The 22,830-nt window shown below is 43.0% G+C and overlaps 3 protein-coding genes across 5 annotated transcripts in view; 1 reads left to right on the top strand and 2 right to left on the bottom strand.

The window, feature by feature from the left end:
- MAD1L1 (mitotic arrest deficient 1 like 1) overlaps window positions 1-14,413 on the bottom strand; it is a 370,458-nt gene extending 356,045 nt beyond the window's left edge. Inside the window, exons 1-9 of the mRNA XM_075767524.1 lie at window positions 14,343-14,413; window positions 12,616-12,769; window positions 11,206-11,346; window positions 9,242-9,421; window positions 7,707-7,831; window positions 6,956-7,037; window positions 5,569-5,699; window positions 4,237-4,351; window positions 3,236-3,297 (exon numbers count right to left, since the gene is read on the bottom strand). Of these exons, the coding sequence (XP_075623639.1) occupies window positions 3,236-3,297; window positions 4,237-4,351; window positions 5,569-5,699; window positions 6,956-7,037; window positions 7,707-7,831; window positions 9,242-9,421; window positions 11,206-11,346; window positions 12,616-12,765 (986 nt within the window). The 5' untranslated portion in view covers window positions 12,766-12,769; window positions 14,343-14,413. The remainder of the gene's footprint in view (window positions 1-3,235; window positions 3,298-4,236; window positions 4,352-5,568; window positions 5,700-6,955; window positions 7,038-7,706; window positions 7,832-9,241; window positions 9,422-11,205; window positions 11,347-12,615; window positions 12,770-14,342) is intronic.
- A 1,128-nt stretch (window positions 14,414-15,541) lies between these two features.
- Window positions 15,542-17,915, bottom strand: MRM2 (mitochondrial rRNA methyltransferase 2). Its single transcript, XM_075767466.1, has 3 exons — window positions 17,736-17,915; window positions 16,973-17,244; window positions 15,542-16,284 (listed from the first exon to the last, which is right to left on the bottom strand). The coding sequence occupies exons 1-3, from the start codon at window positions 17,744-17,746 to the stop codon at window positions 15,860-15,862; spliced, it is 708 nt and encodes a 235-aa protein (XP_075623581.1). The 5' UTR covers window positions 17,747-17,915; the 3' UTR covers window positions 15,542-15,859.
- NUDT1 (nudix hydrolase 1) lies at window positions 17,704-22,007 on the top strand. 3 transcript variants are annotated; one of them, XM_075767469.1, is made up of 4 exons: window positions 17,704-17,726; window positions 18,489-18,645; window positions 21,296-21,441; window positions 21,659-22,007. In XM_075767469.1, exons 2-4 carry the CDS (start codon window positions 18,494-18,496, stop codon window positions 21,829-21,831), a joined length of 471 nt encoding a protein of 156 aa, XP_075623584.1. In that variant the 5' UTR covers window positions 17,704-17,726; window positions 18,489-18,493; the 3' UTR covers window positions 21,832-22,007. The 3 variants fall into 3 exon arrangements, with proteins under 3 accessions (XP_075623584.1, XP_075623582.1, XP_075623583.1); XM_075767467.1 differs by lacking the exon at window positions 17,704-17,726 and adding an exon at window positions 17,933-18,050; XM_075767468.1 differs by lacking the exon at window positions 17,704-17,726 and adding an exon at window positions 17,976-18,082.
- The last annotated feature ends 823 nt before the right edge of the window (window positions 22,008-22,830 follow it).

The raw sequence follows: 22,830 nt of genomic DNA, 5'->3' as shown, positions 1-22,830 counted from the left end.
CAGCAACAACAACAATTTTCATGAGACTAGCTGACCCTTCTTAAGGTGCCCAGCTGATGGGTTTTACATCAGGGTGAGCCTGCAGGGTTGGAGCAGAAAACCCATTTTCTCCAGCAGCAGGAGAAAGGTTGCCATCTTGTGGGTGGTATTGCACACTGACATCCAAATAAACCACCACACACACAACCTTCCAGAAATATTTTCCTGTTAAAACACATGTTGTTTAATGGCAGTCAAGAAACTACCTGGAAAATATCTCTAAGCTAGTAATCCAACACTGAAAAAAACAACCAAGTCTTTCATGATTAACACAGTTCTTCAGTGAAGATAGTCAACAACTCAGTTACACAAATACTGGATTTTGAAGAAATACAAACTACATCAGTACATCATGGAAAGACAGAGTACAAGAAGCTTTTTTTATCAACACAGTCCTTTGCTAATAACAACGTCCTACAATAGCCATACATGACTATCCTTCTCAATGAGGGTAAACTCCAAAAAACTCTAAACTCTACTTGTAAAGCAAAAATTTCAAAATTTAGTGATTTTTCCTTTTACAGTTGAAACCAAATCCTCCAGTAGGAATATCAAGTCAGAGCAACACATGACAAATGTATGAAAATTCCCGGCAACATAACAGTAACATACAAAAAAAACCTACAAGACAGAATTACATCCATGATAAAAGAGAGCCAACTATACTGGAAAGTAAGCAGTAAGAAGATCAAGATGTCAAAAGGACATATAATTGAACACAAAAAAGATTATGTGGATTCATAATGTGTATACATGAACCATACATAACTATGGTGTGTATTATTTTATTATCTGGGTATAGCGCAACTTACAAGTATACATACGTTATATAAGGCAGGCGTAATTCCAAGGGCAAATTCTAGAAAGAACACTGCACAGCAACAATGCAAACACACCAATACAGTCTAGAGCTAAAGCTGTCTTTGTTTCCATAGTTTATAAGAGAAAAACCCAGGAGCTTACAAGTGGAATCCAGAACTAGCAAACATAAGATTAGCCTTTGAGTAAACTGTTAATGAACTTGTTTTCTCCCCAAAAGGTAAAGCATTATCAACACTTAGCTCTTTCATTGTTACCAAAGAGAAACCAGTACTAAAACCAGTAGGATTACCACTGCACTTCTAAAAGCTGCACCTCCTTTCCAAGTATTATTACATAAAATTACACTCGAAATTACACTCATAGGTCTGATCATAAGCCAATCTGACAAAAAGCCTGCTGGGACCAGGCAATCAGTGAACAGAAACCACCGAGAGCTGACACAGAACAAGCCCTGTGGAAGTGCTGGAGGAAATGAAAAACCATCCTCTCCTAAAATGCCACACGCTGTATGCACTTCCCTAACATTCTCTGTACCAATGAAGAACGTGATAAGAAAAGATGAGAAATCCTAATGCATGCTCTTTTTCCTTGCTTATCTAGTTATTAGCAAACAGCACATTGCTCTGGCTCTTTGGGACAACCATCCAACTTGCTCCTATTTTCTTTTACTATGAGATAAGCAATTAACTTTTCTCAAAAACTTTCACGAACAGCATACTCCAGGAACCCGACTAGGACAATGATCTCTCATCTTCGTATTCCTGACCAAAAATGAACGTAATTCATGCTGTAAGAAGTCTGAGGGGAAAAAAAAACAAGAAACAAACAAAAAGGGGAGGGAGAAATCATCCAGTTCCACTTGCTACAATTGCATGCAAAAGATGATTTTTCTCAAGAGCAATTCCCTTTTCAGTATGAGAAGATGCCATTAATAGCACTAAACAATATGGTCCAATCAAAAACCTAACACTTTACAGCGAATATTCTGATTTTAAATGAAGGAGTTATTAGACTTCAACAGGCAGAATCACTTGGTTCCATTTCTCTCCCACTGTGAAATTACCTCATTAAACCTTTAACAGCTTGAGGTAAGTAAAAAGCTTTTACTCCACTGTCTGATAGAACAGGTTTTGTGAAAGGGATTCATACTATTTTTGTCCATTCCCTGCCATAGAAGATTTAGCACAATTCTAACTTCATCTAAATGTATGTACCCTCAGCAGATGCAGGAGAGAATCTCAAGCATGCTACCTACTAGGCATGCCTCTAGAAAAAGATTTGTGATCCTCATTAAACAGACAACACTGAGAAAATTAAGGGGGCTTTCCCAAGTTGAACATAACTATCTTTTAAATGAAGCAGTAATGTGCCCAAACCATACATGCATATCCAAACACTCCTACTTCCAAACAATCCCAGCAGTGTGCAGACATACCTCTGTTGTTGGGCACGTGTAATGAATGGAATAAAGAAACAATTGATAAAATGAGGTTCTGCGGTTCATGTTGCAGCTCAGGCCTTGATGCAATACGAAAGCTGATCTGTACTATAACGCTCATATCAAGACAGTTATTTACAAAGAAACACCTCTCCTTCTAGCATAACAACATGAATATTTAGAGAAAATAAAGCAGTGCTGAAACATATGACACACAAAAGCATCGTAGCTACACAGAAAACCTTCTGCAGTGAAAGAAAATGATCAGAAGATGCATCATTTCCAGCCTCTCTTTATACTACGTACAAAGACCTTAAACAATCTGGTTCAATGCTCCAGATGTCAGAAAGTTTTGAAGTAACAGTACACAAAGAGACTAGCTGGTGTTACAAAACACCATTGGGGTGTGGGGTTTTTTGTCCCCTTTTGTAAGAAACTGAGTTTATTCCATTCCTCCTCTTAGACAAAACTAAATTAACAACTGTTCTTCAGCTGCTTTAGGGAAGAAAAGTCACAACATGATCTGGCAGTTTACATGATACCCAGATTTCAAAGAAATCACATTTACAACAATTTGTCCCAAGTAACATACATTCTCTTCTCTGGACATATCCTAAAATATCAAGCTAGTAGAATCTCTAACTAAAGATGAAAGTAGCTATATGCAAGAAGTTCAAAGAACTCAGAATTGCACCTCAGCCTCAGAGACATTGGTCAAGGTGACTTGGTGGAAAGCATTTGTTAGTTCCCAAAGATACTTTATAACAGTGTGTATCTTATGGTTCTTCTCATACATAATGAAAAGTACTGGAAGAACTTCCACACCAAGAAGAGAGAGCAAGAAAGCATGACCAACACACTTCAGAGATCAGATGATTAAGAGGAAAGGAAAGCGGTTTAAAAGTTTTCTCTCCCTCCAGAGCTGTGAGCACGTACCTGATATTCAAGCCAGTGCTCTGGTCCAGTTTCTCCCAGCTTTTTAATTTTCCCAGAAGTTTCTAAAGCAGAGATCAAAAGAATAATTAGAGACACAGACAAATGTTCTAACAGCTCGTTTTCCACACAGTTTTCTCAAAATTCTCCATTCAAACTCAGTGTTTTTCCTTTTCCTCCTGTGGATTTCATTATCTTATCTAGCACTTTAGGGTTATCATTCCCCAGCCCTCACAAACATTTTCCCTGTCACCACAGCTCTACGACACACAAAACTCATGTTACACTTCAGCACTATAGAACATCTAACCCGGTGATCTACCATCACTGTACTAGTACCTCAGTAGACTAGACTTTTGGCAGCAGAGAAGTTGTATCCCCAACACCAGTTCTGCGGCAGCTGAAGTGCCCACTTCTCCTCTTCAGTTCCTCCTTTTTACTTTCAGTCAATACCAGATAGTAGTATCTAAACCTGATCAGACACCAGTATCATTCTGCAGATCAGCAAGTTTACACATTTAGGTTAATCTCTTGACAACTCACTGTATGCTTGATACAGGGTGGGATGGGAGCAAGACAATTTTATTCATCTGAGACCACATTCTGGCCCTGCTAGCATCAGCAGTAATCCAAGGGGGTATCAAGGTTCTTACCACAGGCCTGTTTGACAACACCATGTCTGGGCAGAGCTTAATGCCCAAAAAAGCATTTCCAGAAGAAGAAAGGTAAAAGAGAAACAGCAAGACCAAAACAGACACTATGAGGAGGTAGTTCTTTATAGGAAGTATCCAGCTGAACAGCAGATATCCTTTTGCCTTTTTCACCTTCATTGCCATAGCTCCCCTCACGCTGACATTTAAGTTTGGGAATGCCTGGTTCAAACACATTAATTAAAACAGGTATCATATCTCAGCTAACACAATACAGGAAGAGCCTAAAAGGCAGGACAGGCAGCAAAGGAAACCCCTGTTCTGCTTATCCACCAAATACTTCTAGCTCCTCACCTCATTTTCCAATTCAACGGTCACTAGCTGTGCTTGGACTTTCTCATAGCGTTCCAGTTTTCTTTGGAGACCTTCTACCTCCTCTTTAAGCAATCCGTTGTTTTCTTTCATTTCCCTATAGTGAAAAGAGAAACAATGATTAAAGAGCGAGGCAACTCAATTCATTCCCACAAACTTCCAGATTCCCTTTTAATTATGACATTCAACTGACTCACTTCTATAACCTTCACTGCAAAGCCACTGCTACAAAAAAAAAAAAAAAACAGCTTTATTGAACTGATTTTTTTCTATTCTACATGCCATCCTAATTACATCCAAACAACCTGAAGTTCTGTATCTGCTTTACTGATTGGCAAAACAGCATGAAGGCAGCAAAAGTTTCCAAAAAGACTCCTGGTCTTTAGTCAGACTGAGTGCAGGGTTGGAATACAGCAAGCAGTAGATACTCAGGCTTTCTAAGTACTCTGTGATGACTGAGCAAGCATTCAGACTGCTTGTTTTTACTTTAATAGAGGTGTGCAAGGGTGAGATAAAACTTAAAAAAAAAAAAAGACCTATAATCTGTTGATACCATGTTTCTATGCACAAAAAACAAGCATGAGAAAAGATTCCAAGATAAACAATTTAAAATTATAATGAAACACTAACAAGAACAAAGTCAAAGGAGATATTTAATTTTAGAATAAGAAAAAGCTAGCAAGATCACTATGTAATTTAGGTGGCTTTTTTAAAGATGCACTGAAAGATGGAAATTAAGTTTACTCAAAAAAAAAATCTTTAAGGCAAGTTATTTCATAGGACATTGGAATTTAATTTTTCAAACTAATTGTCACTTCAGAAACCCAGAAAGTCTACTCTACCAAGGGTTACAGCAGAATGCTTTAGAAATTTAAACAAAAGACTTTCCACACATTCTGCTGGAACAAGAGGCCTTTAAAATAATGCTAACAATAACTAAACCAAAACATTTATTACAGAAATGTTCAGCTATCTCTTCCCTCTACAGTGATTTCTTTCCCAAACCTGTATAGAGTTCATCACTATCTTTAAACATTGAATTTTGTTCTAACAAATAGTTATCACCATCCAGAACAATCAATATGCTCTCGCTGTGTTCAGGAAGATTACCCAAATCTTGTCAAATCCTCTCATCTAGTAACCACCACAACACTGCTCAATTCATACACAGTATTTATGTGAAATATCTAAACTTCTTTCTAAAGTTTCCCATATGGAAGCCAAATAGAGGGATTTGAAAGTACATATAGGGCAATTGTAGCAAGTACAGAAGAACACAAGATAGCCGTCCCAACAACTGAACACGTCTGTCACCTGAAGTAGGCATTTTCCTCCCTTAGCTGGCGCAATTCCCGCTCCATTTTTGGGAAACGGGCCAATTCTGCCTTCATGTTCTTGACAATTAGAGCATCATGTTCCTGCTGGGAGAACTTCTGTTCCAGATCCTGGAAAACACGGGATGACAAGAGGACAACAATGATTAACGTGGAACTCATAAGAGTTCTCCGTTGTACTTTTTAAACTCAAATCAATGACTTGAATGAAGTCAGAAGGCAGCTCAATAGGTCATCTGGTCTAATCCATTGCTCAAAGTAGGGATGACTCCTGTTCCACTTGTAATGCCTGGGCTGGCCTCTTCTCTACACCTATTTACCCTGAGTTCATAACAAAACAAACAAACAAAATATCTCTGCTAATCATTAAAAGGATCTTCTTCTATTGACTAAACCAAATCTGTGACTTTCTTGTCCTCTATCCCTCTGTCAATGAAGTTGATGGCCTGCAAAAATTAGGATTGAAAAGAAACACAAGTGTGCATTTTGGTATTATGGTAAATGTTACTTTAATAAAAAAGAAAGGAAAGTTTATTTAGAGCTGTATTGCAGTCTGTTACCCTGTTTCCCCACCTTTCCTTTCAACGGCTCTGACTGCAGGAGGAAGTCTCTTCTTGCAATTGCAGAACTGGCAATGAGGCCGGCTTTCAGTGTAGCTTTACCTGACACCAACCACAGGCAATGTCACTACCAGCATCTGCTTAAACCAAAGTAACTCTCCACATCTACCTCTCCCAGGAATATAAGGCAAGTGAAAAAGATACACTCCCACCAACCTACACATTCATTTGAAAAGACATAAAGCACCTCTACACTCACATTTAAGTCAGTGTGGTTTTGAAAGCTTAGCAAGAAATTGCAGTTCCTAAAAGAGCTAAACCCAACTCCAGAGGAAGGATCTTCTGGGAAGCAGAAAAGTAACTGCAGCTGCTAGGTTCATTGTCCACCATTTGAAAAAGAAGAAAAAAAAAACAAAAACAAACAACTTGTTCTAGGACACTGATGGACTGGGCTCTGACACAACATCAAACAGAGCATTCATCCAGAGCAGTGCATAAGGATATAAATCACCTCTCCATGGAGAGAGCATGGGTGGACTTTTTTTTTTTTTTTACTTTTTTTTTTCCCCTCCAATCAATTGATACAACAAAGGTGAAGAGCATCATGTTAAGGCCAATTGTAGGTAACCTGGTCCATCAAATTGAATTTAGCCAACTTCAGGCTCTTGCTGGCCACCGGATCAGATTCTTATATGACAAACTAACCTTCTATTTCTGCAACAGTCATTAAAAAAACAAAACACTGTTCTGTTTTTCCACGGAAGAAATTAAAAACTAAAGCTTTATATAGGCCACAAAGTTTCTTACCTTAATCTTCTGTTCATATTCTGCCAGTAGAGATTGGTTTGCTTGCAACGTTTGGATTTGCTGGCTAGCCTCTTGCCATTTTCTATTAGATGTAGACACAAGAGACATTTAGCACCCAGGAATCACATACCAGAAACAAGCTACATGCAGAAGCATCTCTGACAAACATTTTCAAACATCACCAACAAGGTATATGGTACTGTTAGAGAAGACTGTCTCTCAAACAGTTTCACACTCATACCATCTTCCTCTAATTCAGAGACAAAAATACCCATTGTTACTAAAAAGATGCATCTTGCCACCTTAAGTCTGAAACCAACAAATAAACAGTCCCAGTAAATAAACAACACCTTTGAAGAGTTGAACTTAGTAAGCCAGGAAAAAAAAAAAACCACACTCATATCTTTCAACTACCCCTCAGCTATGATTTATGGCTTGATATTTTTGTTCTATTCAGTCTATAAAGTTCAGATTAGCCTTTCCCACCCACATGCCTTCTGTTAACTCTCTAACATGAACACAAGACATGCTGAGATTTTAAGCTCAAGTATTTTTTTTTTCCTCAAGGTACAATTAAATTGCACCTCAGAGCTAGTTTCAAACAACGGTTATAACCTGCACATCCAGATCAAAGAACCCCTTTGAAGAGCAGAAATCAAACGTTGTTGAAAGTTTTCTGAGTGACGACAGCTGCAGAAGACTGAAGTTTTGTTTGCCTTTTTCTCCCTAGAGTCATTCATCCCCTACTTACTTATGTTGGACATCCAGCTGTTCCATCAGCTCCTGCTTCTGAGAGTCTTGGCTTGTCATCTGCATCTCTTGATTCATTATATTCCATTGCAGCTCTGATATTTTCCCTTTTAATATAGTGATTGTCTGAATTAATGGAAAGAAAGAATAGACACACAAGGCTATGAGTCTCCAAGCTGGACATTATGGAAATTATATCCAACTAAAAAGTACTAACACTGAATCTAGAAACATCCCCACACTTGCAAACCTTCAGACCTGCTAACTCACCTCAAAAACAAAGGCAAGAGAAAATCATTTAGTTGCTTTCATCTGTCACCCAAATTGTCATTTGCATTACCTATTAAGTGGGTGACCTCAAACTGGCATGAAAAATATCAAGCTTCAAAGCTAGATGATGACAAAACACAAGCGTGTGTGTGTGTGTGTGTATATATATATATATAAAAAAGTGAAAAAAAAATCCCACAACCATTCCAAATATATTTTGTCTGGATTTCAAAATTGAAAATGTCTAGGTTTGCCTCGGCCAAAGAAACATTATGCCTTCCTCAAAAGCAGAGGTCAGTGGTTTTTAAAATTCTGTTCTTAACTCTAAAGAAAACCTCACAGGTTTGTTTCAAATAGCCATTACTTAGCTCCCTTTAACACAGAAAAAGAGAAAAATCTCAAAACATTACACATGTAGGGTGCTTTCTAGACAGACACACAGGTATGGTTCTCATCTTGATACTGATGGATATGGAAATAAAAAGAACACAAACAGAACTGCTGCACAAATTTCATATGTGAGTTTACTTTCTCTCACGTGCCATCACTGTCTCCCTGTTTTAATCACTGATAGCTGGCACATTAAGTGTGTTTACCTGCTTTATCACATAGATACATTTCCAGTGGCATCTAGGCAGGAGGAAGGCTTAAGGACTTAGTGGCTGTTGATCCACAACTGGTGTAGGAAACTATCAACTAGCTGAACTTAACTATAATGATCTCTGAAAAAGCTGAGAGGATGATCTGTTCATCCAAAAGAACCAAAACTGTTATCCAAGCATTCATTCTACAGTGGAACACAAAGACATTTAAGACACTTTGGGAAGACATGCTTTGTACATAACTTTGGTCTCATCCACTCTACAGTTCCCCCTACTTCCCTGAACACCTGCCCATCTTATCGTCTCCATTATTTCCCCTTTCTTTACTCAATGTCATGTAACCTGACTTCTAAACCTAGATGCTGTATGCTGCCTTGCACTTTTTTCCCTCCTTCTCCATATCAACCTGTGTAAGAAATCTCTTCTCATTCTTAATTAACACAGCAACATCTTCTGACCTGCTCACTTGTGTCTGGACTTGGTTAAGTTCTAAACTTTGACAGCAAAGACACACACCACCAGGGTTTATTCATTTCCAGATGACGAACACAGTGATTCCAATTGTTTTGTTTGTTTTTAAATCAAAAAGGGCATTTTCAATTCACAAGAACTGCAAAGTCACCTGAAGCTATGAACAGATTAAAAAAAATTACTCTGTTCTTACTTCATTAGCTTCAGCTAATTTGCTCTCCTTCTCTTGCAGCTTCTTACTCATTGTCTCCATGCTCTTCTTATAGGATTTGTTCATCTCCATTTGCTCTTTCAGTTTATTTTCAGCTTCTGTTTCCCTTTCCTGATACTGCTTTATGCGTGTGAGCAGCTCCTGGTTACGGTCAGCCTCTCGCTTGCAAAGGAAGAAAATGAAAAGAGCCATCAGAAGAAGGCAGCACAAAGGTGAAGCCGGTTTTGTTTCTCCCATCTCCACTCTTCATTACTCTGGTCACCAAGGCATCATCACAAAGCAGTGTTAGTCAGCCCATAGCTTTAACTGTTGCACCAGCAAGGGCAAAACTCTTATCAGCAGCAACTCAACGTCAAGGAACTACCCAGGGCAATGGAGTTAGAAAATTAAGAGACAGAGTCTTCCAAATCTCTTGGACTAAGACATATGAATATGAGAATGCAGACATGGCTTCACAGACTCCACTGCACACTCTCTAGCAGATCAAAGACGAAAACATTTGATGCTCCAATTTAAAGTTGACCCATGCATAGCAAATTGAGTTTCAGAAACTCAGATCTCAATAGTTGGGTTAGTAAGACAAACTTCCCTCTGCAACTTCCGGAAAGTGTATGAGGCTATTTAATAGAAAAGAAACTGGATTTAGATGCACAGTATTATCAATGAATACAATAAATACTTTTGCACTCTGACTAGCTTTCATATACTGTTTCAGTTTATTCCTACCACAAATTGATTAACACTTATTGAAAAAAATGTGTAGTAAATTGCTTTGCTAATCAAAGCAAATCGAGACACGGATTTCCATAGTAAGCAAGGATTATGCAAAGTGATGTTGAGGTTCCTAAAACCTTTATCCACATGACTCAAAAAACACAGAATCTGAGCAGGGTAATTACCACAGTGCTGGATTAGTGCTGCTCCCTTTTTTTGTACCAGTATTTCAAGGGTTTCTGTGACTGACTCAGCTACATTCCAGTCTGAACTCTTCATGGCTTAATCCCACATCACCTGACTTCAGATGAAGAAGGAATTTAGTCACTGACTCGCTATTTCACAACTACACTAAATCTGTGACCCAGCACCCTTGTAAAAAACAACAAAATATGCTTATCAATTTTTAAAGATTTCGTTTTAAATAATCAGCTGCATACATGACCTTTACTATCCTACAAAACCCACAGATCTACTAATTTCAGTAACGTATTTAAGCAAACATATATGGGCGTAAAACCAGAAACCAATAAAAGCTATTAGTCCCTGAGTGAGGCTCACTGTTTTATCAGTGCAAGCTCTCTTGTGTGACAGTGCACAGTTGGCACTGCTGTCATTCCAATTAATTACAGTCACACACACTAAATGCTTGCAATTGTGCCAGCAGAAGTTTAAATTCATCTGGGGAAAAAAATGCTTAAATACTTCTGGGAGAAACAAATAACAAATCCCTTTTGTTATTGCTACTCATGACTTCAATGCTAAACTAACAGCATCTAATGATGAGATCATCAGTTTGTCAACCAAATAAGGTTTTGATGTTCACACTCTGGTGTACATTAGCAAGTTAGTGCAATGTACTGTGAGGGGATCTGTAGAGCAAAACAGTTGGTGCTGGGAACTTGACACCCAGACCACCACCACATTTGTAGTAAATGCAAACGCAGTCAATGCATTCCAGGAGCATTTATTTACTACAGACTTGCTGAAGTCTTGCTCTGAATACAGTGTCCATTAGCAGTTGGAGAACACTAGGCTTGGTCCTGGACTGCATCTTTCAGTTTAGTTTCATCCAAAAAAGTCAGCTATACACATTGAGACACACCACTGCAAACCAAAGCACAGCACATGAGAAGTCAAGAACACATCCCTGATTCAAACTAAAACACCAACATAGATGCACTATGTATGTTCTGATTTAGACCTATGATATCTGCAACTGCAATACTTACCTCATAGTTTCTGGCATTGGTATTGGCTGCCTTCTCTAGCTCAATGCGAGCTCGTTTGTGGCTAAGCTCCATCTGCATCTTCTCTCGTTCCACCTGCAGGAGCTGGGATTTGGAGTGGATCTGCCCAGCTTGTTCTTCCAACTGGCCAGTTCATGTGTGAAAAGGGACATTATGCACCATTAACAGCACTGAAATAATATCATTATCTCCTACCCTGCACTACTCAGCTGACACTTGCATGCCATTTTACAAATTACAAGGAAACTACCACCATATTTATGGTACTTGTCTTCTCACACCAGCTGCAGATGGGGAAACCAAGAGTTCAACAATACACCCACACCAAATCAAGGTTAGTTGGAAAGAAGTGAATTTCAAGTTCTTCATTCAGAATTTTTCACTCAATCTCTAGAAGTACTCTGACAAACTGTACTTCTCTTTCTAAAAAAAAGGTTAATTATGAACTCCCCAAGCCTCATAAAAGTAACAGCAGCTAGCCAAGAAGCATAGATTGTGCCTCCCATGAAATTTAACTGCTGAGCAAAATAACATGTTTTTCTACTACCTGCTACAACATTACACTTCGTTTTTCATTCAAATTACCTTACAGCACAGACAACATTAATAGAATATTAAACATCTAAGCAATGTATATTCAACACATAACTAATGAAGACTCTCTAACCAGAGAGAGCCTCCTCTAACCATCTCTGTAACCAGACATATACCCCAGACAGAAAATGCATAAATTTGTCAACATTCCAAATGCAAAGCTTGTTTTATACTTAAGAGACTGAAAGTATATCAAGATACAGAATATAGAAACTTTCTTACAGCCTAATAAACAGTCCTCATGATCCAAGATGTCAACTTACTCCATACTTTATGAGCATAAGGCAGCTTAGAGGTAAAAGTAAAAAACCCCCACGTGCATACGAACAGAAGGGGACAAGAAAGCACAACTGGTTAGCACATCAAAGCCACAGCACAATGTGAGTCTCCTCTATGTGTCCAGGCACAGAAACTTTAAGGAAGATTGTAAAAAAAGGTAACAAATGACTTACTAGAAAAATATTACACAGATATAAAGCTCCTTTGTTCAGCAATATGAAAACAACTTACAATTTAATTTCCTGAGTTGGTATACAGATATAACAAGCACAGAAAAAATTCAAAGGACCTTTCTTAAACTTTTACAAAACAGAAATAAATGTCTGACACTTAAAAAAAAATTTAAAGATTCTAGAATGTTCACCAAAAGCAAGCTCCCATTACTGAGCTTGCATGAATATCAAATTTAGAAAGAATGGTCAGATCTTAATGAAATCAATCCCGTTTCCTGGAATCAAAAGGAGTCTACAAGCACACTGAAGTGATACTGCAGGCATCACCAAGCTGAGGACACCTCACCTGCACCCTCTGCTGGTATTGAATCTGCAAGGAGCTTTGAGAGGATCCTGGTGTAGCCAGTGCAGACACTCCCTCCATGCGCTGTGAAATAAAGTTGTTGAGGGATCTCAGGGTGGAGAAGACAGTGGTATTATCTTCCAAGTCCTCCATGGCTCTGGAAATACACAGAAAGTCATCAGCAAAACATTCAGAGCAACCCACGGCATACCAGCTGCTTTGCTAAAAAGAGATACAACACTGCTCTGAGGAAACACTAAATGCAAGGTCTTCCAATTTACAGGGTACAAAACTTAATCTGCTAGTGACCCCTGGGATCATCGTGAACCAGAAAACACTATCCAACCAAGGCTGGAGTAGTAGGTCTCTGAAACAAGAAACTGATGCAACACAGCTTGCTCTTCCCTGAGCTTTCTACCTGAAATGGTTTGCTTTTATTTAAATACATGCTCCCCTGAATCTCAGCCCACAAGCGTACAAATAGGAGCTGTCATAAGTTATACAAAATTGAATTTTCCTTTCCTATATAATCAAGGTAGATTATAGGATGTAAGTTAACATTGTAGGACACTAAGATCTATAGCACATGACACTAACAAGCAGAACTCATTACTCTAACTCCAAACATTTGAGGCTGATGGGGGTGGGAGAACTAATTCCATGCTGGCAGCAAACCTTACTCTCTACACAACTTGATTCTGGTTTCCAAAAAACACTTTGGAATGTAACTTCCCACAACAAGACTTCCCAAGTTCCCAGATCACCTCCCTAAGTAAAATTGTGTCTCCTTGTTCACAAATTTTTTTGCAATTCTTCCTTCAAACTTGGACGGGTACTAAAAGGCCAAAAGCAAACAAAGCCTGCAGCTCAGAGAAGCATGCAATGTGTTCCCAGGAGACTTAAGGAAGCCTTAGGTGGAGTCTCTCTAGTGACTGCACACCCCACAAAGTCCCAGAAGCGTAAAAGAAGGTTCAGGACCAGGAAAGGCAACCCACAACATTGACATAGGCTTGTATCAGAGACACGGACTTGGTGCTAGCTTTCAGGCTTGTGCATGCTCAGAGGAACACACCAGTGATTCTTTGGGTTTATATCATCATGAAGAGGAGACATTGTAGAACCACACAGGCCACGGATCAGCCAAACCCCAAATGAAAATGTTTATTTGAAATAAGTACTTCGGTACCACATGCAAATAAATCTGATAGAGGCCACTGCCAACAGGTAACTGGGCTCCAGCAAGCCTGTTCTGAAACCAAGAACAGCACTAAAAATTAAGGCACACACGTCCGCACCTCCTCGCTGCAGAAAAGCCTTCGGCAAAGGCACCCTTGTAGGGGACCAAGGGACCCCTGCCCTCACAGCCCCGCGGCAAACCCCCGACAGCGGCCGCGCTGAGCTGCTCCCCGCAGCCGGGCCGCCCTGGGCGCCGCGGGGGGTTCGCCCTCACGGACCCCCCCGAGGGCGCAGAGGGGAAACGGGGCCCCGGCAGCGCCCACAGCCCTGCCTCGCCTCAGGGGCGGCGAGCGGCCGTCCGGGGGTGGGAGAAACGGGGGCGGGAGAAACGGGGGCACGGCACAGCCTCCCTTCCCCGCTCCCGCGCCGCCGGGCTCGGCCAGGCGAGACATCCGAGCGGCGGGAGCGGCGGGCCGGGCCGAGCGGAGCCGGCGGCCTCCCCCGTCCGTCCTGTCCTTCCCTCCCCGCCCTCACTCACTCACTCACTCACTCACCCGCCGCGGGCGGCGGCGCGCGCCCCGCTTGGATCTCCCTCCTCGCCCCTGCGTCGAGATCTCACGGGAACTCGCGCCCAGCTCTCGCGATAACAGCGGCCGAGCCGCCGTAAGGCCGGGAGTAGGCGCGCAGTCCCGCCGCGGCCTCCGCGCCGTACCGTAATGCCCCTCCTCGGTGCGAAATTGCTCCGAGCTCAGCCTCCCCCCCCCGCAACCCACCCCCAAATCCGGCCTGTCCCCCACCCCAGGGACAGCGCTGCCACCCTGCTGCACGGGCAGAGCCGCCTGGCCCCACCGCAGCTGCAGCCAGAGCTGCAGCACACGCGTAGCCTCGCTCACTCTGGTTCCTGTTGCGAACCACAGGTAGCAAAGTTTCCCGAAGAGCGCGCTAACATCGTATTTTTTTTAAATTCCCAAACATATAGAAAGCAACACGCAGCTCCGCTGTTTAGGCTGCCGGGCTAACACTTTCATGCGCACGGTTCAGCACAGAGATCCAGATCAGGAGGTTTCAAAGCAGGTGAAGTTTGATAAATGTGTTTGATAAACGCGATGTTTATAATGAGAAAGATTCAGAAGTCTTGAAGACAGACGGGGCTACCAGCTCCTCTTATAGCTCATGCCACAGTCGGCCTGATAAAGTGCTATTTAATGTAAAATTGTCACTTCCAGATAAGGCAGTGGCTAAATTTATTTTTACAAACAAAATTCCAGCACCTCAATTGGTAATTCTGCCTGTCCGGGATCCAAGGAACATCTTGACACTTCACCTCAGAAACATCATTAGTCAAATATAACACGTTACTGAAAACACAGGGGAAATTATCTTCTCATAACGATGAACCTGCCCCACTGTCATTTACTGGATTTACAAGTACCATGAAGCAGCAATTTCTAAATATAACCCATGTCTTTAGAAAATGCAGCAGAGCCATCAGGCTAAATATTCCCGAGCCGGAGTCATATATCCTGAGTGGCTGCGCTACAGATCGTACGTGATGATGCAGATCCTGACAGGCACGAAAATGTTATCTATTTTTACATGCACTAATAAATTGCACCAGCTCTTAAGAAAGATGAAGAGGCAATAAATTGGCTCAAGCTCCCCCTGCTCCCCTCTCATTCTGACAGCCGCCTTTACGGTTAGTCTCATATATGACATTAGTAGTGCAACGATTTTCAAGCACACATTAAAAAACTCATATAATCACTGTTTTATTTTCATTTCCATTACTCCAGCCTCAGAGGTTGCCTTTCAAATTATTCCTCTCCATTCCCAACCGCTTTCTCCACAGGTGAGAAGCTAGATTGGATGTCTCTACTTGTATAATTACTGGATAAACTCAGTAGGACACCACCCTGGTTTATTTTTGTATTTGAAAAGCATGATGAGCTTCATAAGAATTGTGGCAGATTTTCCCAGGGTGTCAATGGTGGGATTTTTTTTAAACACACACCAAAATCAGATTTCCAATCAATGTCTGATCACTTGTTTGATAATCTGCAGTTCTCAGCTTTCATTTCCCTTTGTACAGTCTTGCCAAATAATACAATTCAGCAGAGTCCTTCCGGCTGGCCTGAGGCTTTATAGTTCTCACGTCACGGAACTGCTCCTTCAGTCTGTTTTGCAGAAGATGGGACTCCTGTCCATCCCAGAATTTACACAGCATCGTTCCTTTTGGCTTTAAAATACTTTGGGACAGATTCAGAAGACCTAAACATAGATTGATCAACTTCTGATGATCCAGTTCTTTAATACCTGTTGCATTAGGTGCCATGTCGCTCAAGATAACATCCACCTTCTCCGCAGGAAGCAGACTCTGAATCGTCCTCAGCGTGCTTGGGTCTGCAATGTCAGCCTTCGACAGGAAGACCGCTCCTTCCAGAGGAGAAATCCGCAGGAGGTCAACGCCAAGGACGAAGCCGGTGGGGACAGCAGGATCTAGGTTACAAGAATGAACAACACACTGAACACTCATAATGGCTGCAAACAATCTGCATATGCATCAGCTCCGTGCCAGTCAATAAACAAAAAACATAGCACCTGCCATGTCTGGTCATCTTGTCCTTAGACAGTTTGCTGCGTGCATCTGGATGGACGGTTTGCTATAAGCTAGTCCATTCAAGACACAAAAACTCAGTTACTTTGGATAAGCAAAGGGTATTTTTCTTGGTTTGCTCCTGTTCTTTCAAGGCTGACAGTCCAGAAATCCTGGACAATAGTACAGATGATAACACCTTATCTTGTAAATATTAATGGCTTAAAAAACATAAGCCGTACGTAGCAGTTACTACCATTTTTCAAGAAGGGAAATAAAAATACAGAAAAGCCAAGTTACCTGCTGGAGGCTACAAAAATTTCAGAACTGGATGAAGGGCTCCTCCCCACAACACAGATAATCAGAACACTTTGTTATGAACTTCATGGTAAGTTTTTATCTTACAAATATGATTTCTCCAGACCATAAGAAGATTTTCACCGTCACATAGGCACACGCCTTCACGCTTCTATCATTGACTCTGGCATTTGCCAGTACCCACGTCCCCTCCCCACACCACCACCACCACCGAGTTTTCTCACGTGCTTCAAGATACCGTCCCCATCTTGCCTGTCAAAAACATGCACTTACCGGTACCTAAGGCATTGACCCTCTCTACAGCAACCTGGCTCCAAGCACCAGGCGCTGCACCACAGTCAAGAACAGAAAGTCCTGGACGAAGAATATGAAGCTTGTCATCGATCTCCAGTAATTTGAAGGCACTTCGGCAACGGTAATGCTGCTGCTTTGATGCCTTGACAAAGGGATCCCTGAAGTGCCGCTCCAGCCACCAGTGCTCAGTTCCAGTTTTCTTCAGAACCCCCACTGTGGTGTGGAGACATTTGCTAACGAAATGCCAACAGCTGCCCAGGAAGACAGATGAGCTAATAAATTAGAGCATAATCACTATATATTTCATAAGTCTCTATAGCAATTAATTCTAACCTCAACTACAACTCCACCCATTTATCACCAGATTCACAAAAAGCCTCCAAAGTTGAGATTTGTTGGCACCTTTAGTTATCTGGTCGAACGTCAATGAAAAGGGATGTATTTTGGATGGAGGCCTCGCAGGTCACCCCTGAGCGAAGGGGGGAAGGAGGGCCCCACGCCCGGGCAGCTCCTCGCCTCTGCTCTGGTGCCTGAGCGGGACACAACATGGCAGACTGACCCCAGCAAGGCCCGGGGCTGCCTCAGAGGGGCTGCCGGCCTCCGTGAGAGGGGAGGGGAGGGGTACACGTTCCTCCTCAGCCCCTCAGAGGAAGGAGGGCTGCCCTGGTGGCTCCTTCAGCTCTCCGGGCGGAGTACGCTGACAGCCGCGGCCGCTGCTCCCACCACTTCCCCGGTAACTAACCCTCGCTCCATTGCCGACAAAACCAAAACGCCCGTTCCGAGGGGCTAACCCGGCGCCTCCCCGGGGACACCCCAGCACCCCCCGCGTCAGGGCAGGACCCGGCCCGGTGCCGAGCTCCTTTCAGCGGCCCCGCCACGCACCTGCCCGCGGCAGCGGCGCCTTCCCGCCACGCCATGGCGGCCGCCCCGGCCCGCCTCCCCTCACAGCTACCGCGGGGCGGGGCCGGGGGCGGGCCGGGAGCGGCGGCGGCGCGGGAAGAGCCGAGCCGGGCCACGCCAGGCCAGGCCGCGCCGCGTCTGAGGGGGCAACGCAGCGGTGGGCGGGAAAGTCGGGTGTTTGGGACAGAGGTGCTCGGGGGACAGGGACGGGGGAGCCTGGCGCTGGGGGTGCCGCCCGGGGGGGGGGGGGTGTTAAGGATTCGGGGAAGGGCTGCGGGGGATCAGGGATTCGGGGAGGGGGCTCTGGGGGGACAAGGATTTGGGGAGGGAGGACCAAGGGTTTGGGGAGGGGTTGCTGGGGGAGCAGGAGAGCAAGAGTCAGCGGGGAGTGCTAGAGAAGTACGCATGGGGAGAGGCACTGGGGGACCAAGGGTTTGGGCTGGAGATGGTGGGACCGGGTATTTTGGGAGAAGCTGCTGGGTGTTTGGGGGGTGAGGGGCTGTCTGCCCCCCTGGGCTGGAGGAGCAGCCTGGCCTCCCCACTGAGGGGTGCCAGGAGCCCTTGGCGCAGCACGCCCTCCTCATCTGTCTCCCAGGAGCCATGTACACATCCAGGCTCTTCACCCTCGTCCTGGTGGTGCAGCCGCCCCGCGTCCTCCTGGGCATGAAGAAGCGCGGGTTTGGAGCTGGGCTGTGGAACGGCTTTGGGGGGAAGGTGCAGCCAGGGGAGAGCATCGAGGAGGCTGCTCGCAGGTGAGGCCTGACCCAGCTCAGCTGGTGCCCTGGGGAGAGGCAGGTACTGGGGCACAGGGTGGGCCGTGGAGGTGTTAGACCATTTGTGATGGGCCGCAGGTGGAGTTACAACGGCTCGGCTGATCATTAACGCCCTCATAACCACTGTGTTACTCATGAGCACAGTTGTGAGCCATCTCTGAACAGAGAAAATCACTTGCTCTGCAGGATGTGGGGTATCGTCCATGTGTCCAAAGCAACGGGATTGCTCCCTGTTGCCTGTCACCTGCAAATCTTTAACTGTCATCTGGTCTATGAGTAACTGGAAGTTACCAAGCGTGCTCCCTCGTCTCTTGGACTCTGATCTAAACTGAAACTTGGTCTGCTAGCGGTGGCCACATAGCAGAATTACAGCTCGTGCCAGTGTACTGCTTATTGTTTAAATTTTGAAGCTGTTGAACAGATGCTACCCTCCAGTAGAGTTTTTAGTACTGCATAAAAATGTAGTGACAAGGTAGTAGAAATTCTTAGGGGTCCCTGACAGGCACTGTAGAAATTTATTATTTGACTGCATGGCAGCATTTTTAAGCCCCAACGCTGAGTTAAGGAATTAAATTCCATCAGTACAGAGGCACAGTACCATTTTTTAAGCTTTTAAGTACTGATTTGTTGAAGTTCTTTATTCTGTCTAGTCATTAAAATCAAATAGCAGTTTGCAGCTTAATTGCTAAACTCCTCTAAAAATTAGGTACCTCGTTCTTTACATGAATATTGCCGACGCAAAGCTACACTTTGCCACCTCCTTTCTTTTATATGCCCAAAATTGCCCTCACACCTGCAGGAAGCTCAGTGTTGGTGAGCTCAACAGCTACCTAACAACTTTTGCTCTGAACCGTCTCCTCAGCTGTGCCAGTGCAACTGCCTGGGCTCTGTGGTGAGCTAATCCAGGAGACAGAAGGGTCCTCTATGCAGATGTGCACCCAGCAGTGCGTGGCCTTGACATACCTGAAGCTTTTTTGTGTAATTCATCATCTCCGAGTAGAGGGAGCGAGATCAGTTTTGTTACTTAAACCAGGCCTCCATTTGCTAGGCTGACATTGCCACTGACTATGGTATAAATCAAATGATTTGATTAATTTAGCATTTGATTTCCTCGGTGCATGTTTATCCATGCTAGCCTGGAGTTAGAAACCAGATCCCTGGTGCACTGTCTCAGTTGGGTTTGCAGTGGCGTAAGGTGTGAAGCGTCCTCACAGCACAGAGAGTTAAATATTAACGTGAAACATGAAGAAAAGTTTCCTGTATCGTAAGATTTCTATACTCAACTGGGCACCCCACGTTCCCTTGAGCACCTGGGCACCCACGGCTCCTCAGTGGCACATCTTCTACTGGGAGTATTTAGCTAGTTTGTTATTTCCAGTTTGCTACCTGTAATGTTTCCACTTACTATATACAGACCCAAAGAGCTGACAGAGAAATTGTTTGGAGAATCATAGCAGTGTTGAGCTTTGTTGTTCAATTATCACAGCCTGTAAAATGAGGCTTTAAGATTTGTTGATGGAAAACTGCCTCTATTTTAGATATTTTCTCAGGCAGATAAACTAAAATTAGCTAAGACATTAAGTTGGAATATATAATTTTGAAGGATAGGACCCATGAAATTGATGCCAAAGAAAGCTGGAGCCTTAAAGATAATTTCCATTACATTTTAAAGCTGCTAAGTTACTGCCAAATATGCAACTACATTAATAATTAAACCTTAAGTGAAGATACACTGTTTCAAAGTATTACTTATTTTTGTACATTAGAAAAACCATGACTAACTTCAAGCTGCGCCGATTCTGTTAGAGGCAGGTAAAAATAAAAGCAGCCCTAAGTGTGTGGCATAAACAGAGCAAGTAATTGAATGTGCTTTGAGTAGCCATGCATGGGTGATGCATGTAAAAGAGCTGTCTGGCGAGTCTCTCAAAGTGCTCTTAAAAGTCTTGCCTTCTAGCCTCTCGTTATGCTAAATGTACTTCCAAGAAGCAGAAATGGAGAGTTTACACAATTGCTTTGGGTTTTATATGGCATTTGAATGGGAGACAGTATTCCTAACATTCTGTATGCAGATCATGTTATGTAGTGTATAGTGGTATTTAAATAAGCTTCAGTTAGCCTCAGAAGTAGTTGATTTTGTACCAAGTACAGATGTTCTAGTATATATAACCTGCTTCCCCACAATCCTAAAAGCTTCAGCTTGAAGCTGGCAAAGCCTTTTGCTTGTCTACATGAAGTGTATCTCAGAGCTCTTGAGCCGCATCCAGCTACAGTCCTATGAGTGTTCACACGCTTCTAACTAATCTCAGGAAAGATCATCATGTTGCAAGGAGTGTAAATTACACTAAACAATCCATTTTCCTGAATCTTCCCCTTCCAACACAGACTATTTTCCTGCCAGGCTGTAGGAGCCTGAAATAACACGAGCCAGTCTGACATGACTTCACTCTGGTGTAAGTAGTCTCATAGTTTGGTGGAAGCCAGAACTCTGCTGTGCCTTGCTCTGTTTTACAGGTGCAGCTTTCTCATCTTCGGTTCACTGAAGTGTTTTGGATGTGCAAGTAAAGCCAGTGACTGCTTTTTTGTTCTCCCACTGCTTGCTTTCATGTAAAGAAGTCCATTTCTTGTGCAGGGAGCTCCTGGAAGAGAGCGGACTGACTGTGGACACCTTGCAGAAGATGGGTCAGATCACATTTGAATTTGTAGGCAATTCTGAACTCATGGAAGTTCACATTTTCCGAGCAGATCATTTTCATGGAGAGCCAACAGAAAGTGATGGTAGGTAGCTAGCGGAGGGGAAGGAAGCATGGATGTGCATTCTCTTCTGAGACAGTATTGCTCTTAAGAAATGAGGAACTAGTCATGCCAAAATCCCTTTGAGAAGGGTGGCAGCTGGACTGTAGAGGGAAGCTGCTCTTGACAGATGTTCAAAGTCCAGGCAGCAAAAAACCCAAGAGAAAGTCTCATGCAATGTTCTTTTGTTTTCTCCCACCAGAAATGCGCCCACAGTGGTTTCTGCTGGATGAAGTGCCATTCAATCACATGTGGGCAGATGATATCTATTGGTTTCCCCTGCTGCTTCAGAAAAAGCTGTTTCGGGGCTATTTTAAGTTCCAGGGACAAGACACTATCCTGGAGCACACACTGAAAGAAGTGGAGGAAGTTTAAGAAAACAGAAACTCCACCCACGCGCTGCTGCCCACGTTGGGCTAGAACACCATGAGTGCTACTTCTAAGGGTCGCCTTTCTCAGCTCTCCAGCAAAGGAGACTTGTTTCCCAGGTCACTGGGAAGTAACAAGGGGGTTTCTTAGAGCAGAAATAAAAGTAACGAGATTTTCCATGCTGTGAAGTCCCTGGCTGTGGTATACTTTAGCAGTTATGGGATCACAACTATTAAAAACTTAGTGTTAACTCTTTTCCTAGCAGGTGAATAATTCTTTTGGCTTTTCCCTTGTGGCTGGAAATGTTTTTGAACAATTAAAAATATTTTTTAGTAAAAGCATGTGTTGTTCTGTTGTGAACAGCTGGCTAGCTTCTAGACTGTTTAAAGGCCTTTCAGGAGTTGACTTCCTTTCACAGAAACATTAAGTGGACTGTGATGCAGCAGAAGCCATTAGGTTCCTTCTCTATGCCAGTTCCTATATGGTTCTCTATGCCAGTTTCTATACAGTTCCCTATTCGGCATTACTTCCTGGGACAAGGTGAGGTCTGACCAGTGCTGGGAAAGCCTCCTGAAAAGTTTAGTTAGAGATCCCTTCGGGATTCCCCAGCTGAAGGTAGCGTAAGGTTATAGGAGTTAGGAGAACAAGAGTCAGAGGTAGATGTATGGCAGTGTTTGAGCCCTGCTTTCGCTTGTGCAGCTCCTGCCGTGAACTGTTTTGAGCATTTCAGGCAAAAATATACTGAACAAAATCAACTTTCAGCAAGTCCATGTTGCAAAGTGCCATCACCCATGGCTGCAGGCTTTGCCACATGTGACCAGTTCAGCATTTCAGGTCAGCACAATGCAGCATGCTAGGCAGCAAAAGCTTAATCAAACTCTGCTAGAAATAACACATCACATCCGTAACTTCTTAAACAAGTTTTGTTGGGGTTTTTTTTGGTTTTTTTTTTAAACACTTTTACAAACACATATAACACTTACAGATAGAATCTTGGAATGTAAT

This window comes from Balearica regulorum, chromosome 15, assembly GCF_011004875.1.
Source record: "Balearica regulorum gibbericeps isolate bBalReg1 chromosome 15, bBalReg1.pri, whole genome shotgun sequence".
NCBI lineage: Eukaryota > Metazoa > Chordata > Aves > Gruiformes > Gruidae > Balearica > Balearica regulorum.
Note: the sequence above shows the minus strand (reverse complement) of the source record. Positions and strands in the feature narration are given on the sequence as shown.

Excerpts from the sequence above, each read along its gene's own strand:
- MRM2 (XM_075767466.1), bottom strand. Across the intron at positions 16,285-16,972 it reads GGTCAATGCCTTAGGTACCG|ATCCTGCTGTCCCCACCGGC; the intron begins GTAAGTGCATGT and ends CTTGTAACCTAG.
- NUDT1 (XM_075767469.1), top strand. The coding sequence starts at position 18,494 with ATGTACACATCCAGGCTCTTCACCCTCGTCCTGGTGGTGCAGCCGCCC. Across the intron at positions 18,646-21,295 it reads ATCGAGGAGGCTGCTCGCAG|GGAGCTCCTGGAAGAGAGCG; the intron begins GTGAGGCCTGAC and ends TTTCTTGTGCAG. Across the intron at positions 21,442-21,658 it reads AGAGCCAACAGAAAGTGATG|AAATGCGCCCACAGTGGTTT; the intron begins GTAGGTAGCTAG and ends TTCTCCCACCAG.